Source organism: Solanum tuberosum, unplaced genomic scaffold (assembly GCF_000226075.1).
Source record: "Solanum tuberosum cultivar DM 1-3 516 R44 unplaced genomic scaffold, SolTub_3.0 scf00020, whole genome shotgun sequence".
In the NCBI taxonomy this organism is placed as follows: Eukaryota; Viridiplantae; Streptophyta; class Magnoliopsida; order Solanales; family Solanaceae; genus Solanum; species Solanum tuberosum.
Genome location: NW_006238946.1, coordinates 2,014,762 through 2,030,577, shown reverse-complemented (window position 1 = coordinate 2,030,577; position 15,816 = coordinate 2,014,762). Strand labels below are relative to the sequence as shown.

Genomic DNA, 15,816 nt, shown 5'->3' with positions numbered 1-15,816 from the left:
CAAATTTCTCAAAATACTCCATAAGTAGCCGTAAGAATATATTCATATCATAAAAAAAAAAATAGAAACTCTATTCTACCTCTTATTCTTTTTTCTTTTCTATTTCAATGGCAACATAAAACATAATAAAGTACTTTCACCGACTCATATATATGAAGATATTAATAGAATATGAAATTTAATCTATTATTACATTAATAATACCAGTGAAAATATTGAATGTATAATAATTAAAAAGTATGTCCCAATATTGCTGAATCCAGTCAACATTAATAAACAGTATGTCCCAATATTTCATTATAGCATTAATTCAAACAAATATACATAGTGACAAATCTGCTGGAGAAAGAAATACATAATTTAGAACGGCACACATTACATGGCATTACACGTCGATTGAATGATGATCAATCTTTAAAGGAGAAGGAGCTTTATTTTTTTCTATTTTCAGAAATCCTATAGTAGTATTAAATATGGTGAAAATACTAAAATCATTTTCACACATTGAAGTGAATTGGGGTTAATAGTCAAATGAAGATATGTGTCTTCATTAATCTCATGTTGAGCCATCGTCCTTTGAAGCAACTGCTCCTGCCAAGAAGAGAGATACAGAGAAGAGTTATGTGATTCTATTAATGCAACAAAAACTTGAGCGCTCGTGATGGCAAGTAAAAATTTCAAACAGATTTGACTACTGGAGTTCGGAATATCTATAACATCATTATCATTGATTTGGATGTGGCAAAAGCTGCCGTAGGGGCAACGCTCAAGTTCAACTGGATGACTCTCCGTTTGTTCCAACTAAGGCAATATATATATCCCTACTTAAAGCAACATACTGGCATAACGAAATCTCACCATTGGATCTTGCTTCCTTGCAGCTAATGGCTACTTGTTTAAAGAACGCCTTGCTGGCATCTGCAATATAACAGTGAAAAGGAATGAGCAGTAAACTTCTAAGCAAAGGGTTAGAAGAAGACAAAAAAAGTTTCCTGTTGGTAGCTCATGAGCAATCACTGTAAACTACAAAGGAATGTTTCAGTATAACACGAGTAAGTATGAGCCATCAGGATATTAGACTGGTGATAATTCAGGGGTCTAATAAGTCAACTCTTACTAATTCAAAGAATAGTAACGATTCTAGCTAGAAAGTCTTCTCATTACGACTTTTACTTCAACTTTATTAAACATCATCATAATTTGATTGAGTAAAGATGAATACTGATCATGGCCTTCCGCTTTCTTTACCTTTCCAATTGTATTACACCTTTATGTTTCTGTTTAAAGTTTCCATCTAGGATCTCGTTTGTTTTAATTCATGGCAAGGATAACATCAATCTGCTCAATAACTACTCTCTCTCTCTCTCTCATATTTCCAAACCTATTGAGCCGCTTCCTTAAAACTTAGGGAAGGGATTAAATGTTGAGGGTTAAATGCTGAATCTCTTTTCTCCCCCTTATTGTTCCCATATTCATGTAAACAAGCAAAAGTATTTTAAACAAAGCAACTCCAATCAGATATTCCAGGAAAACCTCTAGAGTCGGAATTGCCTCTTTTACCATCCTCCAAGACCCAAACAACCTAATAAAGAAGATCCATCATATTGTTCCTCTTATCCCTCAAGTAAATCGTACAAATGAGTTAACTCTTGCAAGAGAGGACAGATACATGCATATGTGGCATATTTATCATAATAAAACTAACCACGGTAGAGCGATTTACGAGAGAAAAGAATATACTACTACTAAAGCAAACATCTTTGACATACCATGCTTCATAGTTAAAGATGGATCTTGATCATCTACATAACCAATCACCTTTGCTGGTATTCCTGTCACCATACTGCAAACCAAAGACGGCACATTGCAGCCAGTATATCAATGTTTATCAGAACTACTTTACAGATAAACCAGAAATTTAAAATATATAATACTCAACCTGTGGGGAGGAACATCCTTCATCACAAGGGAACCAGCACCAACCATTGCACCTTCCCCTATTTTTATATTTCCAAGTATAGTTGCACTAGCTCCAATCAGTGCACCTTGACCTATTTTAGGATGCCTATCACCAATCTCTTTCCCAGTTCCTCCCAAGGTTACACCCTGTGCAAAATATATTCAGGTGAAAAAAGGAGTACTAAACAGAATTTCTACTGACAAGCATCTCCACAGAATGAATCTATAGACATGATGTGGAGAATAAATAATAAGTTATATTGTGTTAAATACAAATACAAGAGGAAGAGCCTGGGTGTCTGCAGTCTACTCATAACCCACTCAGCAGCTGGGAGGCAATAAATGAGCTTCATAATAGGATTCAGAGATTGAAAGTTTAAGCTGGTCAGAGCACAGGTTCACAGGGGCAGACTGTCTACTTATTACCTGCTCAGTACCTGGGAGCCAATAAATGGGCTTCATTATACGATACAGGGTTCAAAAGTTTAAGTTTGTCCAATGACAAGTATAAGAACTCTTCCTAAATTGGCCGAGGCAAATAAAATGCTACTAATCCCTCCCAATTTATCCAGCTTTCACTTTGTGCACTTATTAGGACAAGCCTTCAAAAATACGAGTTGTTTAGTATTTTGTTGCAAGGACGTGTGAGCTTTATTTTGAGTTTAGTGTTATAGAAGAATAAGATGGAAGAATACTGAGGAGTGTAACAAACATCCAAACTTTTTGTTGTGCAAAGTTTATTAACTTCCGTTTTAGAAAAATGGACACAACTGTGTGAGTGACCAAAACGGAGATTTAGACTATCTTCGGGATAGAGGGAGTATGAACTTCCCCATGAGATTCAAGTTTCCCAGCTTATATAGCACAGATTGATGATATTCAAGGTGATGGAATGAATTATTTAGGTAACAGATGCTTAAGGAATCTGTTTCCTTTCACATAGAAGGATTCCCGCTAGTTGCCACCTCAAGACATCACTAGAAATCACTACACAAAAACTATACTATTGCCCTCATGTGAAGAATTTTTTGACAGGATTCCCCTCATGTCCACAAATACATTTGTGTTCTGGTGGGTGAATGAACTGATTCTTGTACTCGTCTATACTCTCTGCATCACATGCCACATAGATTAGATGGTATACCCTACCTGCCACAACAAATTCAAGCAAAACAATCCACACCTCATGAACTGGCTGAGCTCTGGAAGGGGGGTTGGCTTATGTAGGAACTGAAGTCGAGGAAAGTTTTGCTAAAAAGATTTTTAGGATTGGTTGTGGGGAGGAGAGGGGATTCTAGAGTGTTTTTGAAAGTGTTTTTCAAAATTTTCAAGAAGTTAAAGGATAAACGATTGAAAAGGGATAGATGACGAACCAAATTTTTACTTTGTAAATTTAAAATTATAGGGTAAACATAAAACACACTCCACTCATTGCAAGGTACTCCTGAACATCTACCCGGATTCAGTCAATCACTTAAGAGGGCTAGGGAAACCATTGCTGACAAGCTCCAAAGGAAAACATCTGTACCAGCCTTTACAATAGCAGAATTTGCTATCAGTTGTAGGGCCAGGGAAACCATTGCTGACAAGCTCCAAAGGAAAACATCTGTACCAGCCTTTGTAGGGCCAGGGAAACCATTGCTGACAAGCTCCAAAGGAAAACATCTGTACCAGCCTTTACAATAGCAGAATTTGCTATCAGTTTTTAGTTAATGAAAAAAATAGTACTTATACAAGACAATGAGAACTTTTGATCAATGATTTGTTAACATTGTATGCTCGAAAACTCTAATAAATGTTGTCAGGCATATAAATACTTGTATTTTACCATAGCCATGATACTCAAATTTCTGTTAGATCTTTTAATATGAAGGCAAAGTGAATAAGCAAAATGAAGCAAAAGCTTAATTATCTTATCCTCCCCTCAATCAGATAATCTACAGTGCAGAAGATTGGTATTTAATGACACACAAACACGCAATGTAGAGGAATCGGCACAACTCACCTGCATAAGTGAAACTCTATTCCCTATGACAGCAGTTTCACCAATTACAACACCAGTGGCATGATCCAGCAGAATTCCCTCTCCAATTTGGGCAGCTGTTTTATAGGCAAACACAGGTATAACCTAGTCATAATTATCGATGCAGATCCACTAATAAGACAATTGACTGGTAATTTTTACAAAAGTAACTTGTGAGAATTTAATTAGCAGCAATAGAACAGAAGCCATATCTTTTGGTGCAGATAGTGGGGTGGAGAAACTGAATGATTACCTGGATGTATATCAACTCCAAAAACCTGTATTGAAGTAACAGTTTTAAATCACAATGAAGTAACATAGAGCAATAGGTCCAGTGCTTTTGAAAATGACAATGATGGCTATCACCAAGTAGAGGATATCATATTACCTCACTAACTCGACTTTGTAACGCCAATGCCAAGACTTTGCGCCCTTGATTCCATAGCGTATGTGCAACTCGATGTGTTTGTAAAGCATGATAACCCTAAACAGATTAGTTTTTATATCAGGATTTTGACAATTTGCAATCAAATATCAGAAAAGCAAAATCCTCAGTAGATTGAGAACCACAATTCTCTTGTTTTGTGTTCCTCTCTCTATAAATCGACTAAAAGGCGGTGATAAAATAACACTGATATGAAGCCTGGAGGGTATTAAGATAAGAAACGGACTTGCAAAAAGATAGTTTGCCTTGCTATAATTTAGGAGAACGTAAACGTAGTGAGGCTCCTTTACAAGTTCATTGGATTTATCATTTTAACTGTTAGCATCTAGAAAAGAAGTTGATGTAACTGTAAGCAAATGTTCAACAAACTGGAGGGGAAATAAAATTAGGTCCCGATGAGGGAAAGAGATGGGAACAAATAAAATAAAAATACTAACAATAATCATCTAAATAGAATTTAAAAAAAAAAAAAAAAGACAGCACCTTAAGGTACAAAAGAGCAGAACAGTATGACAAACATGAAGGATCTCTATCTTTACATGCCTGTCAAGGATGACGGACAAAAGGAACTGTTAGTACTTGTCAAAAAGTATAAAGATAGAATATATTTGAGATTCATAGAATCCCGAGTGCACCTGTAAATCAAGTCGAATGGAGCATTGAATGCACCGATTGTGCATTATTACATCAGAAAATATGTCCATTAATTGAGTTGCCAAAAGTGTAGGATTTTGCAGACGGTTGGAAAGAACAAAGCTCAATGCCCGTTCCAAACAATCATGAGTCAAAATACTCGCGTACAAGAAGCTGCTTAATATTGGCTCCTTCTCTGCCTGGATCGCATAATAGAAACAACATTAAATGGTTCCACAAAACTATCAGCTAAACACATTTTCAAAACTAACAAATTGAGAGAATCCAGCTACCTAAATTTACATAGTAGATTTCAGATCTTTATTATACATGTTCTCTTGATGATGGATAGCTGAAAATAATTGTTACATTAACTACACTATCAAACTATCAAATTGTTACATTAACTCCACTATCAAACTATCAAATTTGTTACATGAACTCCACCATCAAACTATCAAATTTTTTACATGAACTCCACCATTAAAATATCAAATTGTGATATTAACTCCACCATCAAACTATCAAATTTTTTACATGAACTCCACCATTAAAATATCAAATTGTGATATTAACTCCACCATCAAACGATCAAATTTGTGATATTAACTCCACCATCAAACTACCAAATTTTTAAACATGAACTCCACCATCAAACTATCAAATTTGTGATATTAACTCCACCATCAAATTGCTACATTAACTCCACTATTAAACTATCAATTTTTTTACATGAACTCCACCATCAAACTATCAAATTTGTGATATTAACTCCACCATCAAATTGTTACATTAACTCCACTATCAATCTACCAAATTTATTACATTAACTCCACTATGAAAGCTTACAAACACGGGATACTGGAAAACATCTATTTGATCTAAGACCAACAATAGAGTATTAGAACTTGGGTTTGATTGATATCCACCACTGGAATTAATCTATCAGGTCATGACTAAAAAGCTATGTTGCTCAGACTCTTAAAAATAGAGTCGGATGTGTGTCAATCCTTCAAAAGTTTATGTAGACACCGTGTTGCAGAATTTTTGGAGGGTCCTAACAACATAGCTTAAAAGTAAGTTCCAAGTAACTATCTATAGCATATGTGAATATGTAACTTGGAAACAAGGATAAGTAACTTGCTTCAACCGATTAAACTATTACTCCAATATACTAATTTTAAGTCTTTAGCAACTATACCACTAACATAAATCCAACCCCAAGAAAGACTATTACCAAAAGAAACGAAGAAAAAAAAACTTCACATAGAAAGAGATAGAAATGAAAACAACTGATTCTTTGTTAACTTGAATGAAACAGTTCTCGTGTGGTCAAATTATGTGTAAAGCAGGCTCAAATCCCAATGAAATCGTGATTTCTTTTCATCTGTTTAAACTTTACTTGCACATGTCTTGATTCTTGTGAAAGCATCAAGGACGTTAAAACAGCTGGGTGCACACAAGCTGGTCAATACACAGTGGTTAAAAAAATAAAGTGTAAAGATAGAATCTTTATGAAGAAAAAACAGACCTCAAGCTTAGCTTCAAGCTTAACAGCATCCCAAATAGGGTCACCAAGAGTAGAAGCGGTGTTAGCGACAGAGATGATCAAGTTCGGGTCGGGTTCCGAAACGCCAACAGCGTAAACAGGGAAAACTTTTTCTAAACGGTATTCGGGCATGCCGGCGGAATTGGGTCCGATTATTTGTGGATCTTCCACCTGCAAGGTGGTGGTGGTGGTGGTGCGCATTTGAGAAAGAGCGAACCAATTATCCTCGCTCAAACAAGAACAAGCCATTTAAGATTTACTGTTTTTAGAGTTTTGATATACTTACTCTATATAAGGAAGAGCGTAGTTTTAGGGTTCCATTATAGCTAGGGTGCATGCAATTCTGAAGCGTTGAGAGAGAGAGAAAGAAAGAAGATGAAGAATATGATGATGGTGATACACACTAAACACTATACTATGTATTTTGGGGTTTGAAACTTTTCCTTTTTTTGCTTTTATCTTTTAGGTTTTGGTGTGGTTGATTTAGAAAGACGTAAATCTGCGGTGTTTTCGACCATACGAATTTTATTTAGTCTTCTTTTGGTTTCCTAGGTGTGTGTAATTATTATATTATACCATCTAATAAAGGTGTGAACAATTTAACTGCCATATAGACTATAGTAGTCGTTTTTTTTTATAATAATTTTTTTATTAACTTTTTGATATGAGATAATTGGTATATTCAAAAGTATTGTTTATTTTTTATGTTTTGTATTAAGTCAAAATCTAACAAACAGATTAAAATGAAAGGATAATAAATTATTGTTCACATATGAAAATTTTAATGTTTAATTACTTATTTAATTAGTATACATAAAATTAATGAAAAGAATCATTTTTTAATGTTAAAAACATAATAAGAAATAATTTAAATTAAAATCTCCAAAGATATTCATCTTTAACTAATTAAGATTTAAAGAAAGTTTATAAACTCATAACTAGTTACATTCTCACTATCCTACAAATTATATATCTAACCCTAGGACTTTTTCTTGTGACCAAGTTCAATTAAATAAATAGATGTATCGTTTTGATTTTTTGAAGAAGTTGATTTTCATCGTCAAAAATCAAAAAAAGTTTCAAGCGCCAAGTAATTAAATAATAGGAGCTCCTTTTGAAAATTCTTATTAACTTGTTAAGCCTTTTTTAAAAGTTAATTTTCTTATCTGGTTAATATTTCGTGTTTGATGGAAAAACTATATTATTGTAATTCGCTACGCAAATTTCAATCTCTTTATAGTAATACAACTTTTGAATTATTCATCCAAACTTTCAGGATGGATATCTATTATAGCTTTCTCTTGAATTATTCAAAAATTTTGATCAAAATTTGATCTTAGACTTGTTACTAAGTAGTATCCTTAAATGAAGAAAAACTTTTTTATTTGTTTTGAAAATGTAACGACCTAACAAAGTTCTTATATGTAGAAGATAATATCTGAATCAGAATTTTCATTAAAATATAATTAAAAAAATAAAAAAGTAAACATACGAACTAATAAAAATGATTCAATATATATTATATTTGCAATGATTAATGTTGGATGGTGGAGCCATGAGAACTGATTTGAGAAGTAATCAAATACAATTATTAAATAATTACTACTATTAAATAAGTATTAAAATCTCACTAACAAGACAAAACGTTTAGGAAATTGATGATACCCTTGTTAAAGTATACTGGGCACCCGTTAGGGGAGTATTATTAATGTACGTGGACGTTTATACGACTAGATACAAATGAACATGGCCTTATTCTATTGTCCCTTCGTGCCATCACGTGTGCCACCAATGACCCTGCCAAAAGTCCTTTTAGTAGGGACTCTTTCATCTTTTCATATCATCATCCTTACGAATACCAAAACATCTAGTGGAGTTTAGAGAGAGGGATGCTCCTTCGGTAATCACATATCTCGAGTTTATATGGTGAAAATTTAATATATTCAGACTTCAATATAGTATTGAACACTAAATAAAAAACGAAATTAAAAAACATAAGAACTTATTAGCATTTCTAAAAACAAACTAGCCTCTTTTTCATTATGGCACTTCTATCTAAATTTACATGAGTATATTTTTTAATCAAATTAAAAAAAAAAATGATATAACCTTTTTATATTGGGACGTGTTTGGTAGGAATAAAACAACATTTTTTCATTTCTTTTTATGTTTGAAGGATCAATAAAATTTAAAAAAAAACAAATTTATGACTTTTTTTTTTAGTAAAAATAGAAAAATTATAAATTGTCTCTTATCCACTCCCAACATAGCCCACCTTCCACCCCTCACTCAATAGTACTTATTTCAATTATATAAAATATTCTTGACATAACAATTTTTATTTGCTTACTTGCCAATCATCAGAAAACCAAAAAAAAAGACTTGACTAAATCCCAAGTTATATTTCTGTACCGAATATATCCTTTAGTAATAATATTTTATTTACTGACTCTTACTAAAATGATTTATAATGACATAAATATGTACTAATCACTTATTTTAGATTATATATTTGAATAACTTTTGTACTTTTTATTTTTTATATTTTTTGTCAATCAAATATTGTTACATAAATTAAGACGAAGAGAGTATATGTCTTTCACTTTCATTCAAAATTGACATATATTTCTTTGTTTAGAAATAAGTTAATTATAATTTTATTTCTTCCTTTTAAGTCATGATTCCTTTTTTTTCCCCTAAGATTGTAATTAAGTTTCAATAATTTAATCTTAAACTACATGCCTAGTTTAACAAGTTAAAACAAAACAATATTTGTTTAATTGTAAACTTTTAATAAGTCTTCAGCCTACTTTTAGCATTGTTAGACTAAAATATATCAATCACTTCAAGAATTAAACATTATCACGTAACCGCCTTAATATAAAACCATTTTCTTAATTTGTCCGTTAGTTATAATTGTTCCCTAATATTCAATTCACAAATTGACATAAAGAATCCCCCATCATTTCTCTATCACGTCAAACTACAATTTCTAATCAATTTTAATTTGTTACTATGCTCCGTTTGGACACACACAATTATTATTATTATTTTGTTTAAAAAGGTTTCATTTTTTATTTATCTCTTTCCATTATTTGAAAGGATAATGAATATATTAATGAGAATGATTACGGTAGAATCTTGTCATAAAGTACAGCGATAGGTCGATTTCAAAAATAAATGTAAAAGAGTGGGAGTTTAATTTTTTTTTGATAGATGTTAATTAAGGAAAAATTATTAGAATACACTATTTAACATTGATATGTATATACTTTTTTAATTTTTTTTTACAAAACTAGATTTTTAATTACAAACATGACGTGATATTTAATTTTTGATTTCTTTTATATATATTTTAGGATCCAATTATTTTTTTTGAAGGGGGAGGGAGGTTATGTGCTAAATTTATGGGACTCAATTTGAACTACACCGTTTTTTATAGTTATTTTTTTGAGTTATGGTTGGATACTTTTTTTAATAAAGACTTTTTTTTTCTCTTTCTCTTATTTCCCTTTTCAAGGAAGATCATTTAATTGGTTTTCATCAACTACATCGATAGTTTCTAGGATGAAGAATGTATTATTCCATAATTTCTTGTCAACAAGCTTGGTTTGTTTCATTCTTTATTTTTATTTTTCAGAATCATCTCTAATTAGAGGAGAATCATCTCTAATTAGAGGAAAAATATATATTTTTCTTGGTGTAAAAAAATTCATATAGATTATACCTCCTAGAAAGAGTCCTCGCTTAAGACAATCTACTACCAACATCAACAACCTCATTGTTTGTTCAAGACCAAACTTTGAATTGATTGTTTTTATTTTGTCACCGATAAATTTGAAAGAGGTCAATCATCTAAAAGTGAATTTTCTTAAGTTATTACCAATAATTCGTCAAAAAGAAAGAATATAGAGAACAACATTGGTGTAAACTCTATCATTGTCACACCCAAATCGTCAAAAAGAAAGAGATTACAAATGTGGAGTATCATGCTGATAATGATTTTGAAGATGAGATTCCAATTTCAAGAAAAGTCCGATTGAACAAGGCTTCCAAAGAAAAATATAAAGGAACAATCCATCTGACTATACAAAACGTGTTATTGAATATGTTTTGGATATATATATATATATATATAGTTGAATAACTATTTAATTTGGTATTTGATGCATTTTTTTTTTATAGTATTGTGATTTATTGATACAAATTTGATAAAATATTGTGTTTTGTTATGGTATACCATTATCATTGTAGAAGTTAAATATTTTAGGTACTTGATTTCTGTTAGTATTATACAGTTAGCTCCATAGTGATCCTCCTAGTAAGGGACTAAAGTAGACTACACTATAATGTTAACTATACAAAACAAAATCGACATATACCATATATTCTATCAATTTTATACCATATAATATACCCACTTATACCATATATCATATCAACAGGGAATCATATAATACACCAATTTTCTTAAAACAAATACTATACTATATATACACCATATAATATGTATCATAACAATATGGTATCATATAATATACCAACTTTCATTGAAACAAATACTACCATTTATACAACATATAATGTAGTAGTAACTTATACCATAAATCATTTTATATATATAATATATATAGTATCCCTTTCCACCAACAAATACTACCATTTGAGGTAATTAGAGAGAGAAGCATTAACTAATAATTGACAGATATTTGTGAAAGGTAAATAACAAAATGGAGTAAATTAAGGAATTCAAATCTTATTTATGGTAGAATCATGCGTTGATTATTTGTTAATTTACTGATTTTTTATTTTATTTTTTGTTTTGTTCTATTTTGTAAACTCTATTGCTATGATAGTGAAAAGTCAAACTATTGTTATATCGGAGTTATTTAGGTCTTAAATTGTATATTTAGGGTTTTCATTAATATATACTTAAAATTGTTGTTCCTACTAAAAATTAAATGAATGGTGGTTATAGTTTAGTGCGTAAGATTTTTTATTCATTTTTTCTGATTAAAAAAATGAACTTTTATATCAAGTGGAATAAAAAAAGTCATATCATTAAGGATAAAATTTAAATGCTAACTTTAATAGTTTTTAAATAAATAAATATGTTATGACATACTAAGAAAAAAAGTATGTCAGGTGAAATGAGACAAAAAAAACATTTTATTTCCTTTTCTGGCAAAAATTATAAGCAAAACAAATTTAAATCTTGAAATAGAATTGATCTAAAACGTTTTCAACTTGTTTTAATTTAGAAAACAAAGGTAACTAAATTATTGTGCCTGGTTTTAAAAAGAAGCAATTGAAGAAATGATTATTCTAGATCTAGATTAGAAAGGTAATTGAGCTGGCTAAAATACACAGAATCATATAATATGTAAAAATAAAATAAAATAGAATAAAAAGAAAATCACAAGGAGACATATATAGTCCAAAAAATGTTGGAATATTCGCCCTTACTTGAGAAAAAGAGAGTAAACTAATGGAGATTCATACCCATAAGACTTGGCTTGAAAATTGCCTTTAACATGACAATAACTTTCCTTTTAATTTGTAGCAAAATTTATGTCATAGAAAACAATAAACATATATTTTTTTTAACGTTATATACATATCATTTTAAACAATGTGGGGAATTGGACTGGAATATTGTTTCGATGAAGTTTTTCTTTAATATGTGTTTAGATTGTTCTATAATTCTAATATTCATCTTGAAGATGAACATAATTTTTTAAATTCAACAAGTGTTGAACAGATCAAGCGTATTGTACCTGCATCCCAGATAGAGGTAGATTTACAATTTAAATTTTATGAATTATGGATAGAGCGGTCAATATGGGCTAGCCCACCCCATTCGGGCTATCCCATACATGCTTTGACATTTTACGAGTCAGGTCAGGCTAGCCCATTTTTTGTGTGGGCCAGAAAACGGTCGGCCTAACCCACAAGTACGTGGGCTACAGGCTTGCCGGGCCAGCCCACTTTTTTAAAAGTTATATATTTTTTTATAATTATTATATTAAATTATAAATTATAATTTAAAAATATTATTATAAATATCGACAAAACAATATTACATGGTGTTAATGTTACTACTTGTTAATCAAATCCACAAATAAAATTATCTTTATAATATTTATTAAGTTTTTTTTCAAGTAAAAGTATAAATATCTAAATAGAAATATTAACCTAACTGTTTCGCAATGATCACAATAAAACACAAAAAATATGACAATATTCCAACCATAAAAAAGTAAAAAATAAACTCCTTAAAAAATCATGAAACTTATGGCGTATCTAACACTTCATGTATGCAGTTTCAATTAGTTAAATATTAAAAAATAACTAAATTGAGAATTATAATATTTAAATGTGCACAAAAATATATTACCAGTTTGAGAAAAACCATGTAACCAGTTTCGAGTAGCAACAAGTGTTTGGACATTTTCATGGTGGATGCAACTTCTATACTTAGTGATTTCCTAAAAAACTTTAAATAGATTTTGAGTTTGGATCTCTTTAATTTTAAATTTTAATATTATATTATATTTTTTAATTAATTTTTATTGGCCCATGGGCCGGCCCTACCTATATTTCTCAAGCCCCACAAATCAACAGACTTATTCAGGACGGGCTAAAAAGCCCTTTTTCTAAATGGGCTCCAAAATTTTTAGCCCAACCCTATTAAATTTCGGGTTAGGCCAGGCCAGGCCGGCCCAACAGGCCTATCCCATATTGACGGCTCTAATTATGGATAGTAGAATAACCATTTCATGTGACAATAATTAACTGAGTTCAAAAGTTAATAATCTGTATATATAATAAAGCTAGATGTAGGAGAGGTGATGTGGCATGCTTGCCAAGAATGACATTTATCTTTTTCCAATTTTTTACATTTATATAATTTATTTAAAAACCTACAAATTATTTCTTAATTACATTAATTTAGAAAGCTCAAAATTCATTATCATTAATTTAATGAATCTTTCTATTTCTAATTAAACCAAATAATTAATACATTTTACCTTTTACATCCGTTTTGCTCTTTTTTTCCTTTTCATGGCCGTGAACATTGAACAATAACTGTAATCTAATTAAATTGAGCAATTAATACATTCAATGTCTATGTTTCTTTATGTTCTTTCATATTCCTTATTTATCTTTTATATTGTCAATTTATTTGTGATTGTGAAGCTTCACTTTTTGCAGGTTTGTTGGGTTTATGCCTAAAGGCTAAAAGGTCTAATTTACACACACAAAAGTAAAAAATTAGTGTGACATGTATGGTAAGTTGTTTAAATATATTCTTTATGTTTTTTTAAATATTATTTTATACTAAATTGAGGTAGGATTATGTGTTATCAAATAGAGAACTCAAAGAAATAATATCGACTTTTTACTTCGCAGATTTACAATATTTTATTTTTAATTTGCATCTTCATAATTTATCTTGAGAAATTTACGTGTTATTAGATATTCTATTTTGATAAAATTTATTTGTATGTGTTATATTTTTTTAGGATATTTAAATGGATTCATTTTTACGGTCAAATTAAGGTATGTATTGTTTTGGTTGAGAACTACTTTAGAATCTCTTTATTAATTCTTACTCAACATTTGATAAATCTTGATATATTGTGTTATTCATCTACATCAAGGAATCTCATATATTGTTTTAAGCGCAACTTTTACATATAGCAAACACAAAATTCATATTTGTATGCTATAGCAAAAGTTTGCATAATTGCGCTCCATAGCAAACATGCTATGACTAGGCTATTTCGCTATACATATATACAAAAGAAGCAATTGTATAATTCGCTGGCTCCTCTTCAGATTTGTATAATTTCGCTGGCAGGTCATTTGTATAAATTGTTGTCAGTCTCTCGTTTGTATAAATCGTTGAGAGTCTCTCAATTTAATTTTATGTGATTGTATATCTGTATTAAATTTGAATTTGTATACAATTGAATCGAAATAAAATGTTTGTATATCAAATATCGTTCTCTCTCTCGCTTTATACAAACATAAATTATACATTGTATTTTGTATAATCTGTGTTTGTATAGAGCGAAAAAGAGAGAAAGGCAAAAGAGAACTGGACAGAGGAATATTTGTATTGTATAATTATAAGTGTATAAGACGAAGATATATGTATTTGCATGTGTATATACAATTTTCTCTCGCTTTATACAAACAAAAACATAATTTATACATTTCTGTTTGTATAAAGCGAGAGAGGGGAGAGTGGCGAGCGAGAGTTTGAGGGAGAGAGGCGACTGGCAAACAGTTTGTTACAGGGCACAATTAAATCAAAGTGTGGTTATACCATTTAATTTAAATTAATAGTTTGTTATTATGTACAATTTTCCCTTATTTTAATTACTAAATAATTCATGTATTTTTTTGGTTGAGAACTACTTTAGAATCTCTTTATTAATATTTCTTACTCAACATTTGATAAATTTTGATATTGTGTTGTATCATCTACATCAAGGAGTCTCATATATTCTACCTATAATATCTACCTCAATGTTGAATTCTAAAGTAATTACTACTTCCGTTCACTTTACTTATCATATATTTACTTTTTTATGGTTAATTTAACTATTTTTTAAGCTGAATTGAATTAGATTAATTCACTATTTTAAAATTTAAATTTAAATATTTTGAAAGCTGTATGAAAAATATTATAAGATTCAATGTTTCTCATATTAATATAATAAAAAAATACATATTAAATATAGGTGAAAGTTCATATAATTTGACTCTTGAAAAACAAATATAAGAAACAAAATTAAATGGAGAATGTATATACTCTACAAATTCATAAACATTTTTCTACTTCTTAATTGACACTGTAATTTTGGAAGCTATTTTTATGTTTCATTGATTTAAAAATAGAGGCAAAACTAACTTTTTTATTACAAATAATCATTGCAGTGAAGTTGAAATTCATACATATTTTGCAACTTTTTTTTATTGCACCTAACAATGATCAATCAAACACGAGTAACCATATATACTACATTAAAAGGAACATGAGCATATGATAAATCAATTAAAAGAGAGAGAGAGGGGATGAAGTGGCTACCACCCTAAAGAACACAAGCTCCAAATACATATAAAGATTAAATACATATAAAGATTGTCAAATTAAATACTTTTAAAATTTTAGTAAAATAATTTATAATATTTTTT

At 30.2% G+C, this 15,816-nt stretch overlaps 1 protein-coding gene across 2 annotated transcripts; it reads right to left on the bottom strand.

Moving 5' to 3' along the window:
* Positions 1-240: 240 nt before the first annotated feature.
* Positions 241-7,169, bottom strand: LOC102590258 (serine acetyltransferase 2-like). Of its 2 annotated transcripts, none has more exons than XM_006340761.2 (10): positions 6,592-7,169; positions 5,063-5,260; positions 4,911-4,970; positions 4,371-4,466; positions 4,236-4,260; positions 3,965-4,059; positions 1,940-2,106; positions 1,770-1,843; positions 859-918; positions 241-591 (listed from the first exon to the last, which is right to left on the bottom strand). In XM_006340761.2, the coding sequence occupies exons 1-10, from the start codon at positions 6,856-6,858 to the stop codon at positions 557-559; spliced, it is 1,077 nt and encodes a 358-aa protein (XP_006340823.1). In that variant the 5' UTR covers positions 6,859-7,169; the 3' UTR covers positions 241-556. The 2 variants fall into 2 exon arrangements, with proteins under 2 accessions (XP_006340823.1, XP_006340824.1); XM_006340762.2 differs by having other exon boundaries at positions 241-585.
* Between the last annotated feature and the right edge of the window lie 8,647 nt (positions 7,170-15,816).

What these genes read in the sequence shown, in the direction of transcription:
- LOC102590258 (XM_006340761.2), bottom strand. Translation starts at nt 6,858, where the DNA reads ATGGCTTGTTCTTGTTTGAGCGAGGATAATTGGTTCGCTCTTTCTCAA. An exon ending in AGCTTGAAGCTAAGCTTGAG is followed by an intron (nt 5,261 to 6,591) that starts GTCTGTTTTTTC and finishes TATGCGATCCAG; the next exon opens with GCAGAGAAGGAGCCAATATT. An exon ending in CAAGGAAGCAAGATCCAATG is followed by an intron (nt 592 to 858) that starts GTGAGATTTCGT and finishes TCTTCTTGGCAG; the next exon opens with GAGCAGTTGCTTCAAAGGAC.